Consider the following 20651-nt stretch of genomic DNA (forward strand, 5'->3'; position numbering starts at 1 on the left):
GAACCGGCCGTAAGAACAACGCATCTAATAAGCGTTGTCACTTGATCCATAACTTCGATTGAGCAAAATGAGCTCAAATGTGTTACTGCTGCAAGCCATTGTTTTCTAAGAGTTGCTTAGTGAGCAAAGTCCATACTACTTAGCTGGCGGACGTGTCGCCGACAGGGGCGTATGATACGATTTTTAATGGAGCGGCAAGACAGCAACAAAACACAAGAGGTGTTAATTATAGTTGGCTAAGTAGATTTCATAAAGAAACGAATAAACTTGGAGCCTAAATGACATTTAACCGTCCTGATATCATCGTTAAACCATCACCGCCGTCGACAATAACAACAGCAAGACGTCTTGCGACGCATTATCCAAATGCTTTATTCATGACTGGCACAGATTAGAGTGTCTAATGACTCCTTCTGAAACAGCATAAATTGAGCGCTAAATGCATTAAAATGTACAATTTGTTTTTAGCTTTGGTATGAGAGGTGAGCAATCTATATGCAGTATAACATACCGGTACTGTCAATATCGATCATTTCAAAATATACGCTCGACGCTATTTGGCAGACCTGTGGTAACCCATACACGTGTTGACATTTTCCCTGGAATCTGCAAAAGTAAGTTCTATTCTTTCGTCCACGACCACCATTGCAGAAAAATTCACGTGGACTCACTTCCACTGGAGCTATACAGACTATAGCTCATTCTTTGTTCTACCTTCGGTCAGGCGGCAAAGAAGACGGTAAGTCGGGGATTAATCTGTGAAATGAGAAGCCATAGGATTGATACTGCTCGTTCTTCACTGAGCCATCAAGTCCATCAATATATCTCACTGGTACTCCGTTTTTGGTGCACACAAGCGCGCTTCCAGATAGACCAGGAGCTGACAAAGATGAGAGAATAATTTGGTTTCCGCGCCAACCGGTGATTTTAGCTGGAATGATGGCGTAAGCGTGACCAAAAGGTTGGTCTTGAAGAGCGCCAGGGAATCCGAACACGTCAACACTCATCGTGTCATTCACTTTGAGGGACATTTTACATCGGACGAGCTTGTTATCTCGTGGCACAGCAACTTTGAAGATTGCGAAGTCGAACGCAGCCGAACTACGCCAGCAAGTGTCCTTGTCAAGGCTGAATCGAGTGACCTCTTCCGGCTTCGTCGTATCGGGAAGGAGCTGCTCCACCACCTCTCCTTGTTAAATAGGGCTTAGAAAAAAAAACTGCCGGTGTGATGTGGCGGCTCTCACTACAGTACTACATGTATGACAAAAGATGACACGATATATACGCATGGAAGAGGTAATAGACGCGAGAAGGAATGGTGGGCCACATTACTGAAATATCACCGAAAATCGAAGGCCAAACACGACAACTACGTCCGACCTCTGTACTGGACAATCCCTTTCACGATCTGGATTGTGAATAGGCGAACAACAGCGATGATGTACAACAAGCTCAACGTTATCTCGTCAACAGGCATTTACGATAGGAACTATCGCATCTACATCAACTACTTGCGGTTCTATGAGTACCTTAAGGGCCCGACGTAGTGCTATGGGCAAGTTTTGAGTTTACTCATTAAACTTCGAACAGCAGGACGCTGCACCGTTGTGGAAACCACATGTATTAGAAAAGCTAACTTTGGTGCTTGTTTTCAGATGAATGGAAATTGGTTGGCGCTTTTGCTTCGGGTTTCTCCTTTTCCGCTCCAAGATTCTCAATCTTTAGTAGATTTGGCTCAGATGAGCTAATTCTGACTGGAATCGAGCCAGGTTCGTCTGCGAGTCTTCAAACCACGTTTTCGTCTTCGTGAACGTCACAAAAATGCCCTCGTCTTCTCCAATTTCGGTCGTAAACGAGCACAGTTGCTCCTCATCTTCGAGGATCATAGCAGCGTACTCCTTCGCATCACTAAGATTGGCAAATTCTTGAATTGCGTCACCAAAAGTCAAAATTCCTTTAACCGTTAAGGATTGCTCCGGACTTTGAAAAAAATCCACAAGGTCGCTCTCAGCGAAAGGCATTCTCCATGAAAACGTCTTGTCAAGCTTATCCAGTCTCTCAATCTCTTCTTTCAACCATTCAACTCGCTTCGCAGCAATCACCTTGAGCACTGCGTACTCCTGACTCGCTTCATCATAGTCCGTGATATAGCGAGTAAACACCTCAACATAGTGGCCAAGGTCTTGTGGCTTCACCTTTTGTGTTTCACTCGTGACCAGGTCAAAGATTTGCTTATCACCAGATCGGACAGCATTACACATAACTTCAACTGCTTCTCGTGATCTCAAGATGTAGTTCCTTTCCGCTATAGCTGCATCGATCAAAGCTTGCGCGGCGATCCCATCGTCCAACCCGCTAGCCACAAGAAGCAGCACCTCAGCCGTCGAAACGCCACACGTTCGATAACTGTAGCTTTCGGTCCGGTTACCAGTTACAGTCAGCAATTCATCACTGATGTCATCCCATGAGAATAAACGCGCGATCTTGGTCATGACCGGGATTAGTGTTGTGTTATCAGCCAGATAGCCGAGTCGTGGACAGCAATTGGTAAGAAACAACTTGGTCAGCTCGAGGTCGTTAGCCTCCACTAACAGCTCACAAAAAGAACGGCAAAACCGGACAGAAGCGTAAGAAGGGTATCCACAAGTGGGCTCTACTCCCCAACTATACGCGGTAGAAGCTGCATCGAGAAGACCCCGAAGCTGTGCCACACCAACTGATCTATGAGACATCAACTGCTCGACTGCGAACTCCGCAGAAACGAGAGCTGCCGCAATTTCCACGTGTCGATTGGCAGGCCATGCAATAACCGCGAATCTTGCGTACTTGGTGCGTTTGATCGTTCCCTCGTTTCCCGTATAGACGTCTTCCGAATTTCCGTAAGACTGCCAAAGCTGGAAAAACGTTTCTAGCCCAGGATTGAGAAAATTCAGCTTCTTTGACTTCAGTGTATCTCCCCAGTGTTCTAAATCTTCCCCAGACGACGAGTACCAGTGAAGACCTTGCTCCCCATTATACAACCACCATCCATCCTCACTCAGTTTAGTCTCAACTTTGACATCTAGTTTCGCAATGAAGAACCGAAGTTGTTTATCATACGGAACGAGGGTGCTCGCCTCTTTCAGAACGCGAACTCGCGCACCATCCACACCTTTCAATGCATCAGTTCCCAGCTCTCCAATGCTCTTTTTAGTGTACTCATGTGATAGCAACAACGCGAACGAGTCGTCTTCCGGACCCATTCCATTGATCACATTGGCGAGCTCATCACTCATGGTCATGTTTTGGTCCCGTTTGAGGTGGTACTTCGATTCCGGTAGACAAATTGAGTATACCAAAGCAAGGCGATACCCCTTCGTCACTTGCTCCAGAGCGTGTTCAGCATCCGAATAGTGCACGGCGTAATGTGGAAAATAGGCCGCAGTAGCGTCAGCTTTACCGAAATCGTGACGGTGCTCTACTTGTCCGTTTCGATAAACTATCAAATCGCCGCCTTCGTGAGTACTTGGTGGCTGGACTACCAATGTCGCAATCATTCCGTCCTCCTTCTCAGTATCCTGGTGTTTCAGGAAGTGGCCTCCTTCTCCATACACCAGCAGCTTGTAGAGGACGCAGTGCAATGAAACACCCTTGTAACCCATACGAGTAGCGATCGTCTCTGTCAGCTTCTCCATTCCAATTTGCCACAACGGATTTGTGAGCTCCACTTGATCAGGTTCTAGTTGCCAACTCTTGCGGACACTTTCGTCCATCTTCGTGTCCATGTTGTGTCCGAAAGGAGATTTAGCACATTTCGCGATCAGCTTCTCCGCATGCTCGGGGGCAAGAGGCAAAGGAATGCTTCCGACGTTGTTGACGAATAATCCAGGAACGACTGGGAGAGTCTGGGCTAGTCCACCGAACGAATATTCACCTGCATGTTCATCAGCCGAAGCCAGAATTTCACTTATCTTCAAGCACGCAGCCCCTGTCGGAGAAGGGACATCATTCGGCCCTCCTTGTCCGCCAAAAGGCCACTTGCCATCTTTAAAATCCCGTCGGAAAGCCATAGCGCTCATAACGACAATAAAGCAGCTCCGCGTCAAAGAAAAAAAATGCGACTGAGAGAACACTGGGAAGTTTTGATGGATGGAAAGTGACTGCCGGAATTTTATTATGACAGCGCTCATATTTTTCATATCTAGAAAATACTTCGACGAATAAGCAAAAGAAATGGCAATTATTTTTCTTAAAGTACGCCTGACTAAAAAAGAGATGCAACGCTGACAGCATTCGTGGTTGTCAGTCAACGTAGGCATTGTAAACCTTCTCCACAGCTTTAGTCGTAGTTATCTCCCGAAGCGTAGCTCCCGTAGCTTTGGTTACCACTGGACATGCCCCTGCCGGTTGAGTGTCCAGCGTGACTCGCACTTCCATGCATTCCACGAAATCCGTGAGCACCTCCACCCATGTCTCCCGTCTCGTCATCGCCGATGCTGGTCCCAGTAGCCTCGCGTGAGTAGTTTCCACCTCGGTGCGAGTGCTTCTTGGGACTGTGATGACGATCATTGTCATCGTCATCGTCATCCCCGCCCATACCCGAGTAGCTTGACTTGTCACGGCCCGTTGTCGTTCTCTCGCTTGGGGGTGAATCGTCACTCGATCCCTTCGAATAGTGGGTGGGTCCTCCGTGACGAGAAGCATAGGACGTCGACGTGTTAGGGTCATTTTGTTGACGATCATCCCATTCATCTCCGCCACGCGAATAGCTCTTGGTCCCGACGTCAGGCTCACCACTAGCATCCGACGAACGGTACGCCGAGCTCGTGTCTGGTCCAGTGCCGGAGCGGTCGTCATTGTCCTTGGACTTGCTCCCTTTGTCCTTGTTCTTGCCGATCATCTCGCGAATAGCTTCCATCCTTGCCAAGTTGGAGTCAATTGCAGTTGTGAAGTGCCACCTTGAGGCCTCGTCTAGATCTATTCGTACGTCTCAGTATCTCTGCTTCAAGTTGCCATCTTCCAGTTAGAATGACAAGGTACGTCATGTGCAATGTCCCAATACAGTTGAACAACAACTGTAAAATACGCGGAATTATACAAAAAGCGTTAAATTCAAAGCTTTAACTGTCGAATTAAAAACGTTAAATTCAAAGCTTTAACTGTCGAATTCTAAAAGGAAGCCCTTGGCCTTGCCAAAGAGATCGTCCATCTGGTTGTCTTTCTTTTGCTCCGTGTGCTGTGGCTTGGGCTGTCCCTGCTTGGCGAGGAAGTCTTCAGCGGCTTCCACGGCCTTGTCGACTGTCGACTTGTCCTTGGCGACGTAACCGGGCTGGTGTTTCTCTGTCTCTCGCTTGGTCACACGCTTCTGCGCAAACTCGGAGGCCTTCTCCTTGGCGTGGTACTTCTCGGCGGCGTCCATGGCTTTGCTAAAGATCGAGTCGCTCTTCTTGCTCTTGTCCTTGTGACTCGAGTCACTGCCCGCGAATTTGTTGAGGAAGTCCATACTTGTCAATCGATTAAGCGTTGGAGAGGCGAAAGGAGAAATGAACGGCGTAATATTTAGCGCGTGAAAAGGACTCCGAGTGGATACTTTGACCGACTACATAGAATGGCTACATGCATCCTATGCTGGACATGATGTCCGACATCTTCAAGAAAAGCAACCAGTAATGGAACGACTACGACTTCATTCAAAGTTTGTTACGTGGACAATATTACCGTAGGACTCTTACTGCGTCGGCTCGCCTCGGTAGCGGAAGTTGTTGGGGTTGAGCTGCTTCGCACAGCCCACTTGGGCATGGCGCTAGTCGTGTCCTGTTTGCTCGAGTTGTGGCTTGCAGACTTACCGGGGTGATGACCTCCACCTTTGGAGCTTGAATGTTGTCGCCCACCACTTGCGGTCATCGTTTGCGAATGAGAGCTTCCACCTCCCTTCGCTGACCCACTTGGCCCTCCTTTCGATCCCGAACCTGCGCCTGGGCCTCCGCCCTTGGACCCAGCGCCACCGCCGCCTTTGCCCATAATTCGGTTCTTGTTTTTGGCTCTCACTTCAACTGGCAGATTAAGCTGTGAGCTGCCACAACATGTAAGGTGAAGTGTCGATTTCGTATAATACTCGCGTGTTCCCAGATTGAATTTCTAAATGCAAGTTTCTACTCTCCTCGTGAGAACGGGATTTCTACCGTACACGAGGATCAAGGTCTACGCTTCAAATGGTCAAAGAAAATTGGATTAGAAAGTTTTACAGCCACATTGGCTTGCCTCTGCTTACTTGACAACGATGCTCCTTTGCTTCACTGCTCTTCTTGCAACCCCTTGTATCTTGATCAGTAGCAGCAAAGTTGTAGCATCACAAACCCGTACTATCTGGTTCTTGCTCAACCCGTGGTTTACCCGTGCGCGCGTGACGAGTAGTTGTTCGGGTTCATCTGGTTCGAGCGGTTGTCCGCAGCCGCTTGTGTGTTTCCCGAGCCCCCACCCTTCGATCCCGATCCTCCACTTGAGCTGGAGCCTCCGCCCTTGGATCCACTGCCGCTGCCGGTTCCTTTGCCCATTTGTCTTGTTTCGCTTTGGTTCTCGGTGGCAAATTCTCGTGTGAGCTGCCACAGTAAGTTCATGCACGCATGCTCCCAGGTTGCACGGCGAAATGCAAGCTTCTATTTGCTTCGGGTTATCGGTAGTCAAGCACGTCGTTTGTGACAAGAGGTTCTGTTCTAATGAGAGAGGGTTTGCCGTTTTTTTCATTAAGTAAAAATACTTTAAAAGATAAAACTTGAGTTGCAATTAGAAACTTTAGCCGCTCTTACAAAACTCGACATCATCCAACTGGACGATGTTATCCGTGTGCACGTGACTTGTGGTACGCCGGGTTGTTGGGGTTAAGTTGATTAGCGCGATTATCGATCGCCGCCTTCGAGCTTCTCGAGTTTATTCCACTTTGACCGCGTGACGAATAGTACGCGGAGTTGTTTGGGTTTAGCTGATTAGCGCGATTGTTCGTTGCCGCCTGAGAGAACCCGGTCTCGCTAGATCTACATTCCTTTGAATCGCCGTTCCCCATTGTAGCGCTCTTGATCTTGACACTGCGCCGGCAAATATGGATATGCACCAAGTCTAGAAAAGGGTGTTGCCTTGTGCCATCAATCGGAAGAGAAAGATGGATTATAGAAACGTCTTGTGGGGAAAATGGATAGATTTTCAGTAGTTCAAGATGGAGATTTCTCGAGTCACACGCCGTGCTGCGTACTTAAAGATCAAACGCACCGCCTTTCCCTCTAACCGTGTCTTCTTGGCAGTGTCAAGAGCACTAATAAACGCAAGTTTGCGTGTCTTTGACAACTCCTCAGCTGGTAATTGCTCTCCGTTATGCGCCGTAAAGCTCTTGACAAAGCGCGTGTAGAAGTCTCCTTGGACATAAAACCTCAAAACTTCCAGCGTTCGGTTCGTATCCAGCATCCTCGCGAACGCCTCAATCATCGTTTCGTACTCTGCGATAGCGACGTCAATGTCTTGAAGACGTACTTTCCCGATACACAGCTCCCGTATGTGTCGTGCAGCTTCTCGGTCAGCGTCACTAAGCACTTTTGCGAACTCTTTTAAGCTCCTTGGTCTCACTCGATAGCGCTCAATAGCAAGAGCCTCGAGCTGACAATACCCCACGTCGTATCCATGGGTGAAGACGAACATATCTTCCACTTGGGCACCGTTAAGTTCCAGTCTCTTAAGATTGGGACACGACCGGAGGATCGAACCGAGGCCTTGTTCACGTAATAAATTGGTATGCAGCACGAGGTTAACTAGATCGTGACCAATTAACTGGAAGAACTGGATCAGTACTTTATCCGTCGAGCTCTTCGCTACCTGCGTGACCAGACTCAGATCCGTAATGCCTCTCCAATTGTACGACTCTGAGTTGGATACGTACCGATCGTGTGCGACGCGTGGGTCTACCCAGCATTTGCCGTACCCTGGCACGAGAACTTCCAGCCACTCGTCATTGGCGCTCATTAATGCGAACTCTGCGTCCTGTTCTAGCACCACTGAGGACTGCAGCCACTCTTCCTGAGTGCACAGAGGCTCGAGATACACCACCGTGTCTTTCTTTAATTGCACCATTTCTTCCAACTTGCTGGTTTCCCACTTGGGTTGGTCGTTGTCTTGGCTCTTGTTGGACTGTTTGACACGTTGACTGGCCTCGTGTTCAGCCCACAAAGGATCAAATAGTTCTTGTGCTGGGTTACATGTGCTCACGAGGGACGAGATGGCTACAACGTCATCAACTAGAAGTTGTGACTCCGTGATAGCGAGCTTTTTCACTGATGTTTTATAGCGGGTTGGAGTGAATAGAGCATATGCTAACCACTTCCACTTGAGAGCACGCCGCTCTCGAGCGTCTTGGGTAAATACAGACTCCAGAACAAGTTCTCTCACATTTGATGCTCCACGTAACGTCGAACACAGTGCTGCGAACCGCCGATCGTCAATATCCACGTCATTCACCACGATCGTCTCCACTTTGCTTCTATGGCTCCCAGCTTTGTAGTATGGTTGCTCTGCTACAGTCGAGAACAATCGAGTGCGTGGTCCTCCTCCCGTAACAGCCAGTAGACAATCTGCAAGAGGCTGGCGAGGACACTCGTCTTCGGACAAGAAGTCTGTCGACTTTAACGGCAGCTGTAGACACGATATCTTGGCTCCAAACATCACCAGCTCCGTTAACGCTCGTGCTACCGACTCGTTCAATTCAAAGTCTCTCAAATTTAATTGCATGGCCTCAAAGACGAAAGACTGTAGCGTCCCACCGTCTTCATTGTCTTGATTGTCAGCATCTGGTGCACTTTGTTTCTTTGCTTTATCGAGTACTCGTTGCACGCTCTGGAGATATTGTTGCAGACCCACCAAATTAATATTTCGAGGTGCGAAATGGAGACAGAACGGGATGGCTGTGTCCGGAACAATTATCCCCAATTTCTTCTCGGCGATCCTCTTGAGTTCCTCCTTCACCAAGAGGAACTCTTCACTCATAATTGTATCTCCGTCCCAAGCCAACAGTGCTTTGTACACTGTCTCGGGCCACAGAAGCGAGCGGCTGGTGTGGTCGTCCAATACGAAGATGACGCGGAGACTGTCAAACTTGTTGAGGTCGCCATCTACACCACATGTTTCACGCAAGATGTCACAGAATACCAGATGGTCCGCTGCTGCCACAATTGACAATAGAATTAGAGATTCCCGGATCTTTGGTAGCAAGTCGGAACTGGCGTTGCGCTGGTGCTTAGGCAATGTCACCAGCAGCCAACAGCTGTCTTTACAGTCTGTAGGAGCGCCATTTCGTGGCAAATTGCCTAGCATCACACGCCCGCGCAGCCACTTGCACCACGGGAAGAGCACCCGCCACGAATCCATTGAGGAGATCAAGGAATAGAGAAGATACTGACAAAAATCAGGATTATGGCGCCAAGAGATGTGATTAGCTAGCAGAAAAGTAAAGATTAAATATGAGAGACCAAATACACGTACTACCGATCACATAGACAGTGTTGCGTTTCATTTACGGAGCTTCTTACCTAGCTGTCTCCCTTGCTAACTCCTTGTGTGGTAGTGCTCCGATTTATGAATTTCGGCAGCCTTGATATTCGCTGCAAGGCTTCAAAATTAATTTTTTTCTTCTTTGACCCGCTCTCCTTTCCATGATCAAATCCTCAGAGTTCGTATGTATCCAAGCGGACACGCCGTTTCTTGGACGAAGATACCGGTATAGGAGGATCAGCCGTTCGCTTCGCAGCAATCGCTTTAAGCACTTGTACCCGCTCACTCATCACTTCATACTTTTGGATATATGGGGTAAACATCTCGACAAACTGCCGAAGTGGCCCCCTCTTCTGCATTTTCGTCATAGCCATATCGAATGGCGACTTATCACGCAGCCAGACAGCATTCCACAACACTCGAAGCGCTTCTGGAGACCGCAGTTTGTACTCCTCTTTTTCCAATGCTGCACTAATCAAAGCATGCTTGGCTACTCCATTATCCATGCAACCAGCCACAAGCAACAGCATTTCCACGCCACGCCTGTCATAAAATGTGTTTTGACCGGTTAAATTGCCCAACACGTCCAGCAATGCTTCGCCTATATCTCTCTCCACGCATACGCACGCACAATCTGGGTAATCACTCGAATTAGCGTCGTGTTATTAGCCCTTGATCGTTCGAATCAAGCAGCAGCTCGCAAAAAGTACGACAAGATCTGACTGAAGGCTTGGCGTCTCCACAGCCATGCTTGGCATAAGTCGTGAAGAGACATTTGTAAAGCACGGTAGCATTTACAGGTATTTGAGAGACCAGGCAATTTCCGCAGACATTAACTTTGCCATATTTACTAAATGTTGACCAATAGGCCACCCAACCAACGCAAATCGTGTGTGTTTTACAGTTTTGAGCGGCCAAGAGTCACTCAATTTGAGCTCCGAATCTTCACAAGTCTTCCAGTCCTGGGTAAATGCGCCGTTTGTAGAATTGATGAAGTTAAGCTTTTTGAAGAACTCGTCAAATCGCAGGTGTCCTGTTTTTTTACCGGTCATTGAGTACCAGTGGAGGCAACGTTGGCGATGACATACGCTCCAGCCGCTACCACTACTATATCTTTTGTAACACTTACAGGAAAGTCTTGCAATGAAAACTGAAGTTTCTTGTCAGCGGGTACGACGGTATTCGCTTCTTCAAGAATACCAAGGCGATTTTTATCAATGTCTCGAAGAATTTGCACTCCATACTCTTCAACACCCCTCTTGTTGTAATCAAAACGCAATAGCAACGCAAACGAGTCATCTTTCGGTTCCAAATCTTTGATCACGCTGGCGAGATTATAAGCCATGCTCTTGGTGGGGTCTCGTTTAAGGTAGCTTTGCAGCATTGGCAGACAAATGGAGTATATCAATGCAAGGCGATATCCCTTCGTTACTTTCTCCATAGAATACTCAGCATCCGGGTAGTGCACGACGTAGTGTGGGGAGTAGGCCGCAGTACCGTCGGTCTTTCCAAAACCATGACGGTGTTCTCCACGACCATGCTGATACACTATAAGGTCACCACCTTCGTGTGTACTCAGTGGTTGAAGTACCAAGGTGGCTACCGTTCCATCGTCTCATTTCGTATCTCTGTGCTTGGGTAGATAACTTCCTTCTCCGCACGCGAGCAGCTTGGATAGCACACAGCGCAGTGCAGTTCGTCAACTTCTCCATTCCAGCTTGCCACGACGGGTGCCGGATCTCCGTTTGATCCGCCTGGAACTGCCAACTCCTCTGCGCTTTTTCGCTCATTTTCGAGCGAGATTTCTTACATTTCGCGATCAACTTTGTCGCGTGCTCAGTGCTAGTGGCACCGGAATTAAGCCGACATCTTTAGCAAAGAGCCCAGGAGTAGCTGGTAGATTAGACCACCGAAGGAATATTCTTCAGAACGGTAATCACCCAGGTCTAGAATCTCTCCAATCTTGACGCACGCCGGAGTATCGTTTCGAGCAGTTTCAGACCCGTCAGGCTCATTGAATTCTCGTCTGAGTGCCATCGCTGAAGTTCGAAGCAAGCTTACGCTTGCCGAGAAGAAAGAAGAATGAAGGTTATTTTGTGCTCGCCCACGTGCTTCTGGGAAATGAAAAAAGGCGCATACAGAAGCTTAACCAATTACATGATTCTGAATCCCTAAAAGCAGGAAATTGTGTTCCTTTATTCTTTTTTAAAATTTACTAAAAGTGAGTCTGAAGTTCCGCGAGTACGTAGTACAGAGGATGTTCGGGATGCATTCATCGTGTCGGCTATCTGTACACAACTGGCGGATTAAAAGCGGGTCCCGTTGGTGGACAAGAAGTCAGCTTAGACTCTGAAACAAATTTCAGTCGCAATTGCAACAGCAAAACTGATCGTCTCCTGTCATGATTTAGGAGCTTAGTCGTAATTGCTGTCGCCCGACGCGTAACTCCCGTAGCTCTGGCTGTCATCGGACATGTCCATGCCGCTGAATCGGCCAGCATGACTTGTGCTTCCATGTGTTCCATGAGATTCGTGCTTCGTGTCTTCCGAATAGCTGGAATAGTATCCATCTTCATCGCCATCACGGCGCAAGTGCTCCTTGGAAACGTGGCGGTGATAACTGTCGTCACTATCTCCGCCGAATCTCGAGTAGCTCGACTTGTCACGACCCGAGTCGCCAGAATACCCCGTCACGCTCGTCTCGCTGCCAATCCCAGTCGAACTGCTCCTCGATCCGAACGAGTGGCCGCTAGCTCCTCCACTGGAGCCTCCAGTCTGGAGGTACTCTGGAGGCTCCAGAGTGCGACGAATAGGATGTCGATTTATCAGGATCAGCTTGCTGACGGTCATCCTAGTCATTCCGCGAGTTGCTCTAGGTTCCGACGTCAGGTTCACCGCTAGCATCCGAGAAACGGTACGCCGAGCTCGGACCAGCGTTTGAACGGTCGTCGTTGTCCTTGCCCTTATTCTTGCCGCGCAGCTCGCGAACTGGTTCCATCTCTGCGACTGAATTCGGGCCCCGAAGTCAGCGCGAAAATCTACGTTGTGTCTCCCGAGACAAGAGCCGTTCGCATCGTCGCAGCAGTTCCACTTCAACTTGGTAGTACAAGTCCTCTATCAGACCACAACAACAACGGTGCTTGCTTTAAGAAATGAATACAATTTCCGTTTAGCTTCATTATTGATGTTATAATACTGAAGCTGTTTATTCTCTGTCTAATCAAAACACGAGCTGCCGATGATAGGATCAATCCAGCTTCGAGCGCGTGACACACGCGAGTACATACCAGGGTAAAAGGGTCCTTGTCCGCAGCCCTTGTCTTTGTTCCAGCTGACCACACCTACGAGTATGTCTCGGCCATTGCTAGTAGACTCAACAACAAGCGGTCCTCCAGTGTCTCCGGCGCAGGCTCCCTTGCTGATTACGCCTTTGACACACAGCATCGAGCTGTCAATAGTGACCAATTGTTCGCATTCCTTGTCACTAAGGACAGTCAGGTCGACGCTGAGGAGCTCGTTGGACATTGCGCCATTCTCGCCAGTTAATCCCCATCCGATCGCCGTTGCTGCAGCTCCAGCCTTGAAGTCCGAATCGTCTGCTCCAGCGAGTTTCACGGGTTTATAAGAGCTCGGAGTGTCCAACTCTAACAGCGTGAAATCACTGCTAAAGTCGATATTCGATGAGAAATTTGGGTGGTTCATGACCGCCGCCACTTTGATCTGTTCTCCGTCTTTGCTCCCACTGACGTGGAGAGATCCAATTGACGCCCAGCGGATGTTTTTAGCGGCGCATTGTGAGGACGTGAGGACATGTATGGGGCTGACAAGCGATCCGCCACAGAAAGTTTCGCCGTCTGCGGAGCTCCGGAGACCAACCGTGTACGTCTTCGCTTTGGCTGAGACGACTGAGCCACCGAGAATGAGCTTGCGCTGGATGTCGTTGACTGAAGCGTCAGTGGGAGTGGATGCCAAAGCTAAAGCTGCCAATGCGGCGGCGACGATAGCGCTCTTTAATGAAGACTTCATGGCTTGTCAAGTCCGGAAATGAACAGCAGACAAGCGAGATTCGGAGTGATGTGCTAAAGCCATCATCTCTGATTCCGGTCTGGGATCAGAAAAAAGGTTGAAGAGTTTTTTTGAGATCTGCTTACCGGTATTAATACGATAAGCCTTATTAATACTAATACATGTACAGCATGTAATCAATAGTAGTAGAGTACTACTAATACGTATTTCTTGTAGAATAACTACACCATTTCAGGTCCGTTCTCCCCAGAGGTACAACCACCTCCCGGCCGACCTGTGCATAGGGATGGACAGGCCTTAGATCAAATTAACCACCAGCCGTATTGAAAAAAAGAGTATGCCTTTTTTCTGATACCGCTTAGGTACGTGTGACGGGGTTACAAAGCACCTTGCGCAAGAGGAAGTTATCTTCCGAGAGTATACAAACTCTCAGTGAACGGCAGTTCACAGGTCCCCTCTTTTATTTAAGAGAGCGAAGTGACCCAAATAAGGTAGATTGTAAACTGAGTATATTTATAGGTAGATTAAGTTTGGGTTTAATACAAACTGTTAGTTACCTATAGAAATGCAATGTCATTTAACCATTGGTACCTTGTACCAAATATCTCGGAGTATGACGTGTCATACTCCTGAAGTGTGAAGTGTCACACTTCATGTAGCCAGGGTACACTTAGGGCTACGTACCCCGTTACATCCTCCCCCACTTAGGTTCGGTTTACCGACCAATCTGAATGAAGAGGTGTTCATCACAAACTCTCATTCTCAAATTCGAAAACCATCGACTTGGCCGCGCGAGCGCGGCGAAGGCTCACTTCACAGTTAGAGCCTCGAGCAGCAACCTGTGCGCTCTTCGTCTAGGTCTCCACTTCGACCGTTAACATGCCTCGTGGCACTACTAAGAGCGGTGCTAAGACACGCTCCAAGGCTGCAACCGGTAAGGCGCAGGCCAAGAGCACTAAGCCTCACGGCAAAGGCTCTGCACTCAAGGAGGCTACTCAGGTGGCCTCCGAGGCGATCGGTTCCTCGGGTGACGCGGCTGCGGACAAGCGCGCAAGCAGGCGCCGCAGTCCGTCGCCCTCGTCTTCAGACAGCCGTCCGAACCCTCGGTTCGTAGAACGCGAGTTCAACTCGGGCAGTGAAGACGATGCCGAGTCCGAGAGCACTCAGGATGCTCCTGCGGGCTCTGTGGGAGGGCACAGCCCAGTGCCCAGTGAGCACAAAGAAGGCAGCGTGCAGTCGCCCGCTAGTGATCACGGTGATCACAGTCCCAGGACCTCTGTGCGCTCTGAGAGTCCGGCCGTTAAGGCTAAGGGCGCTCCCAAAGCCGGTGGCGATGAGGAAGAGAATCCTCGCAAACGTCTCTCGCTTGCCGAGGGTCTTGCGCGCGCTAAGGCCTCTAAAGCCGAAGGCGCCAAGCCCTCAAAGAAGCGTACCGCCTCTAAGTCTCCACTCCGCGAGGAGAAGGAGACTCGACGCTCCTATCAGAGTCTCTTCGGCTCCTCGGATGAAGAGGAGGAGAAGGAGGAAGAAGAGGAGGAGGAGGGTGCTATCGTTGAGCCCCGGGAGGTCTCGAATGATCTCGACCAGCAGCAGGAGGAATTCCAAGCTGCCCAGCGTGTGCGTGGGGGTTCGGTGGCGGCACCCGTCAGCCAGGGAGCTGCCATCAACTCAAGAGGGTATTGGCCTCCCGAGGAGAGCTCTGGGGCTGACCTCTTCTTAGAGCTTCTCGTCGCTCCTCGTAGCCTTGTGGGCGGCCACACTTCTAGGGGCATCTATGAACGAGCCCTTGTTCAGAAAGAACAGTTGTTCGTCGACAACTTGGAGGCTGCTCGGTGTGTGCTTCTCGCGCAACACCGCATTCCCCTTAAGGACTTCACGACTTGTCGTAAGAAGCCCGAGACCCGGGGTGGTCTCTATCCTGTTTGGGGATACCCCTGGGTTATGCCCGAGAACTGTCCCACGTGGAGTTCTTGTGAGGACATGTTCTGGGCGTGGGTGGAGACTCTCAAGTACTCGCCCACGGAGTTATGGGAACTCCATGAAGATCAGCAGCTGTCCCACATCCTGGACCAGCGTGATCTTCGTGTGAGGTTTGCCCACTTGATCAGCAAGCGTATGCTGCCAAGGGACATCCTGAAGCGCGCGGCTTCTAGCGCTCACGATGAGCGCGGGTACGGTATGTATTCATCGACCGTACCCCGTTCGGGCAAGAAGCCCCGGACTACTTATTAAGCTGCCGCCGCTTCTGTTCCCAGATTGCGACAGCCTTCGGGCAGTCAATCAGGAGCCGTTCAATCGGCTCCCACGAGTTCTCGGAGTGGGCATAACCCCTCCACTTCACGAGGAGCTGTCGCTTGCCGCGACATCGTTGCTCCTGGAGGATCCGCTCCACGTGGTAGTGGGCTTCTCCATTCCGGTCAAGCAGGGGCGGAGGTGCCCTCGTACGAGTACGAGTACTCGGCGCCTCCCGAGAGCCACTCTCGTCCGAGTGCTCCGACTGCGGGTCCGACACAGGACCCTGAGGTTGACCGCCTCCGTCAACGTGTCCTCGTGCTCGAGATTGCACTTGGCCTTGGGACTGGCGGTAATGCTGCCGCCCAGGCCGGGAATCAGGGCGAGCTCGCTCGTCTTGCGGGCCGCCTGGACCTGGTGGAGCGAGAGGTCGCGAGCCTGCACCTGCAAGTGGATCGCCGGGCCTCTTCGTCCGATCTGGACGAGGCCTTTCGCATGATCCGACGGATCGAGGCTTTGTTGTCACGTCCGGAGCCGCCTGCGGCACACTCCCAGACGTACGCGTATGGTGCGTGTCCGGCGTACTCAGCGTACTCGGCGTATGGCGCCGGGGTCCGTTCGTATGGAGCACCTCCGGCGTACGGTCTTGACCGCAGCCTTGCCGTCCCGACCGAGACTTGGGTGCCTGCTCCGACGCCCTCGTCGACGACTGTGACCGGCCCTCGCTTCGAGGAGCTGGGTCAAGGGGGATCTGCGAGTCAGCAACCCCCTGCGGGTCAGAGTACCGCTTAAGACGTCCGACATAGAACGTCGGGTGCGTCGTCATTGACTTTGGAAGGTCGATGATGTACGACGCACCATGTCTGGCCAGGACTGCAAAAGGTCCGATGAAGCGGTGCTTCAGTTTGTTGCTGCCGACAGAGCTAACAGTGTCTAGAGGTAGGTTCCTCGTGTCTAGCAACACTAAGTCACCAACCTCAAATATACTTAAGTTTCATCTTCCTTGTTTGTCTGAGTACTCCTTTTGTTTATCTTGGGCCGCTGCCATGGCATCGCGGACCCTGCTGACAATGTTCAGCTTGGTATCCATAAAGGATTCCACCTGTTTCCGCAGCAAAACTGGCCTCACATCCGAGACCTGGGAGGAAAGGGCTTTCCGAGCCTCTCCCCCACTTAGAATAGAGGAGTCAGTGTCTCCTCGAAGAGTGAGGGGCACTCTGGGGTGGCGGAAGCCGTTCAAGTAGAGCGGCGTGAGCCCCGTAGACGCGTGCACCGCGTTGTTGAGCGCAAACTCAACAACTGGAAGCTGCGACGACCACGTACGTGGCGCTGCCGCGCACACACTGCGCAGAGTGTCCTCGAACACTCGATTGACGCGCTCTGTTTGGCCGTCTTTCTGCGGATGATACGCAGTGGACATCTGCAGACGAGTTCCCAGTAAAGGGAACAGCGTTTTCCAAAACGCAGCAGTGAACCGCGGGTCTCGGTCCGAGACAATCGTCTCCGGGAGACCGTGATAGCGGAACACGCCATCGACGAACAACCTTGCGGTTTGTTCGCCCGTTACAGTGACGGGAACTGGAGCAAGATGTACCATCTTGCTCAGCCGACACACGAACACCAAAATTCCGGTGTTGCCGTGTCCGTCGGCGGGAAGCCCAAAAATGAAGTCCAGACTCATCGACTTCCAGCAATCAGCCGGTACGGGCAGGCTCTGTAGTGGAGCCGAAGAGTGCCCTGCGGGTTTGACCCGCTGACATGTTTCGCATGTCTTGACGTATCGGGCGACCCACTTGTACATGTGGGTCCACCAGAAGGACTGAGAGACCGACAGAAAGGTCTTCTCGCGGCCCAAGTGGCCGCTGGAGGGCGCGTCATGCGCCTCCGCGAGGATGTCGAACTTCAGATCCTCGTCGTTGGGTACGACCACCCGTGGAGGATCAGTGGGCTCCACCCGATAATAGAGGAGGCCCTCCTTCAACTCATATCGGTGGAGCCGTGAGCGCTGTCGCGACGAGAGCCAGTCGGACCTCGCGCTCGTTCCGGCCTTAAGGAGCTTGACGATAGGCGCGACAGCCTCATCGTCCCGATACGCCATGCGTATCCGATCATATAGATCCGATGTCACCCGCGTGATGTGGGCCAACTCATAGTCGGGACGCCGAGAGAGGGCGTCCGCAAGCACGTTGAGCTTGCCCGGCTTGTATTCGACGCGGAAGTTGTATTCCGCGAAAAAGGACAGCCACCTCGCCATCCTTTGGGAGAGGTGAGGCGAGTTAGTCGCCGTCCTCAAGGACGCGTGGTCTGTGTAGATCACAAAGGGCCTAGAGCCCAGAAGGTGAACACGGAACTTCACAAGGGCATATTTCATTGCCAGGAGCTCCTTGTCATGGACAGGGTAGCTCCGCTCGGCGGCTTTGAGCTGCCGGGACTGGAACGAGATGACTCGTTCCTGTCCAGCCGTGTCGTCCTGCAGCAATGCACACCCGATGGCGTAATCGGAGGCATCGCAGACGACGCTAAACGGCTTCGTCTCGTCCGGCAGAGCCAGGACAGGGGCCTCTTGGAGACTGGCCTTGATGCTGTCAAAAGCATCCTGGTGCTCTTGTTCCCAGCGCCAGTCGACGTCCTTCTGAAGGAGGCTCGACAAGGGCTTAGCGAAGCCCGCGTACCCAGCGCTGTACTTGTGAAGGTATTTGGCCAAGCCCAACCACTTTCGAAGATCCTTCTGGGATCGGGGCGTCGGCCATGCTGCTATGGCCTTGACCTTGTCGGGGTCAGCCCGAACGCCCACGTTGCTGACGAAGCAACCGAGAACTTTAATCTCTGGTGACGCGAAAACGCACTTGTCGATGTTGGCGTAGAGCTTGTTCGCTCGCATCACGTCCAACACTCGACGGAGGTGTCCTAGATGCACCTCCATGGCCGTCTTGCCTCCCTCGGCACGGCTATGGACGAATATGTCGTCGAAGTACGTCTGTACGAAGGTACGCAAAGGGCGGAACAATTGCGTCACCAGGCGATTGAACGTCGCCGGGGCGTTAGACAAGCCCTGCGGCATGACGAGCCACTTCCAAAGCATGCCGCTTGGAGTGCTTACCGCGGTGAGCGGGATGTCACTCTCTCGCATCAGGATTTGGTAGTATCCGTCTACCAAATCCAGCGCACTGTACAGTACGCTCCCGGCCATGTTGTTCAACAACACATCCTTTCGTGGGATCGGTGTTTGGGCCGGCACCGTTGCGTTGTTCAGCTTGTTATAAGCGTGAACCAGACGCCACTTTCCGTTCGGCTTCCGAACGCAGAAAGTCGGCGTCGAGTGCGGGGATTTCGATTTCCGCACCATGCCTGCCTTCGCTTTCGCGGCGAAGAAGGCATCAATGACCTCGCACTGTTCGCGCGGGAGAGGCCATTGCCTCGTGACACAATACTTTGTGCCGGGCACGAGATCAATCTCGTGCCGTACGCCTCGATTCGGTGGGAGTTGGGTCGGTGGGTGTTTGTTCACCACGTCCGCATACTCCGTCACCAAAGGATACACCGGATCCTTGGGGTTCTTGAGAATCTCAGATCCCAAGCACGCCTGACGCTACTTGTTCATGTCTTCCAGGACGTTCTCGTCCAAGACAGAGGAGGAGTTCAGCTCCTCCTGAGTGGTCTCAGGTCTCATGAGTACCATCTCAGCAATCTCTCCAGCCTTGAGGTTGGCCAGGAAAGACTCAGCCGTCATTTCCTCGAGGTTCAGTATCTCCGCAACCTCTGGCAACGGTTCCAAGTGGACACCAGATGCCTTGACGGGTAAACCTGTCTCGCCATCGAAGATGTGATAACACTCTTCCACCGGCCTTGTCGGAGGAGCCCGGGCCCTGGACTCCGAGTCGCTTGAAGCGACGTCGATCGGAACGAAGTTCGGATCCGACTTGAGGCGGCGGCAGTGTCTTTGCCGACGGCGTCTGTGACGGGGAGCTTTGCTGCCCACGTCTAGGGATGTCGTCGCTACGACATCCGAGGCACTCGTGGCCTCGTGTGATACTGTTGTACCCACACAGAAAGCGTGTTCAACGCCTTCCTCTTCAGTTAAGGTCTGGGCGACCGCGTGTGGCACTGTGTTACCCACACAGGAAGCGTATCCGACGTCTTTCTCTTCAGTTAAGGTCTGGGCGACCGTGAGTGGAACTCTGTTACCCACTCTGAACACGCTGTTCTCAGTGTTCATGACAGCTGCAGCTGTCTGCGGAACTAAGTTACCCGCCTGTGGACCTAAGTTACCCACTTGGCCGACGCCTCTTCTGGGCGCGGCCACCATCAAAATATCCTTGGAGTCGTCATATACGTCGACGACTCCCAAGCATCTGCCGGATGCTTTGGTACCCTGGCAGCGGGCTCCCCGGGTCCTGACAGAGGTGGGAACATGACTCACCAATGCTCTGTCGGACTGCGCGGGGCGGCTGGCACCGATTGCCTTGCCTCGCCAGTATATCCAGGGCTCGTGCTTCTCAAGCCAGGGCATGCCCAGGATCATATCATATGGATCCATATCGAGAACAGTGGACTGTTCGAGGCTGTCAAAGTCTTCAAACTTGACGGCCAGATCCACTTGGGCGTTGGGGACAGTGACGACCTTCCCGTCGGCCAGTCGTACTGACACCGTCCCGTTGCCCTTGCTTTCTCTCAAAACATCGGACAACTTGTTGCTGTTGCGAGCAACCGTCTGGCGGCGTGCGAAATTCTTCGACGTCCTAGAATCGATCAAGATTCTAAAGGGATGATCGTATCCACGTACACATCCGTGTACTACGAGCAACCCGCTGCTGCTCTTCGCCGATTCGAGAGTGCGAAGACTCTCAGGGGCTAAGTCTTCGTGGTACGCGCCAACCGCGCACCCAT

At 51.5% G+C, this 20651-nt stretch overlaps 4 protein-coding genes across 4 annotated transcripts; all 4 read right to left on the reverse strand.

Annotated features, from left to right (window-relative positions):
• Nucleotides 1–3093: 3093 nt before the first annotated feature.
• On the reverse strand, nucleotides 3094–3752 carry PITG_06188 (uncharacterized protein; the record flags this gene model as incomplete). The annotated part of the gene is made up of 3 exons (XM_002998313.1): nucleotides 3094–3118; nucleotides 3214–3512; nucleotides 3612–3752. The coding sequence occupies 3 exons, from the start codon at nucleotides 3750–3752 to the stop codon at nucleotides 3094–3096; spliced, it is 465 nt and encodes a 154-aa protein (XP_002998359.1).
• Nucleotides 3753–5134: 1382 nt separating this feature from the next.
• On the reverse strand, nucleotides 5135–6533 carry PITG_06189 (uncharacterized protein; the record flags this gene model as incomplete). Its single annotated transcript, XM_002998314.1, has 3 exons — nucleotides 5135–5578; nucleotides 5698–6052; nucleotides 6373–6533. 3 exons carry the CDS (start codon nucleotides 6531–6533, stop codon nucleotides 5135–5137), a joined length of 960 nt encoding a protein of 319 aa, XP_002998360.1.
• Nucleotides 6534–7176: 643 nt separating this feature from the next.
• PITG_06190 (uncharacterized protein) lies at nucleotides 7177–9384 on the reverse strand (the record flags this gene model as incomplete). The annotated part of the gene is made up of 3 exons (XM_002998315.1): nucleotides 7177–8766; nucleotides 8842–9284; nucleotides 9336–9384. The coding sequence occupies 3 exons, from the start codon at nucleotides 9382–9384 to the stop codon at nucleotides 7177–7179; spliced, it is 2082 nt and encodes a 693-aa protein (XP_002998361.1).
• A 3338-nt stretch (nucleotides 9385–12722) lies between these two features.
• PITG_06191 (uncharacterized protein) lies at nucleotides 12723–13208 on the reverse strand (the record flags this gene model as incomplete). Its single annotated transcript, XM_002998316.1, has 1 exon — nucleotides 12723–13208. One exon carries the CDS (start codon nucleotides 13206–13208, stop codon nucleotides 12723–12725), a length of 486 nt encoding a protein of 161 aa, XP_002998362.1.
• Between the last annotated feature and the right edge of the window lie 7443 nt (nucleotides 13209–20651).

This window comes from Phytophthora infestans, genomic scaffold (genome assembly GCF_000142945.1).
Source record: "Phytophthora infestans T30-4 supercont1.8 genomic scaffold, whole genome shotgun sequence".
Lineage (NCBI taxonomy): Eukaryota > Oomycota > Peronosporomycetes > Peronosporales > Peronosporaceae > Phytophthora > Phytophthora infestans.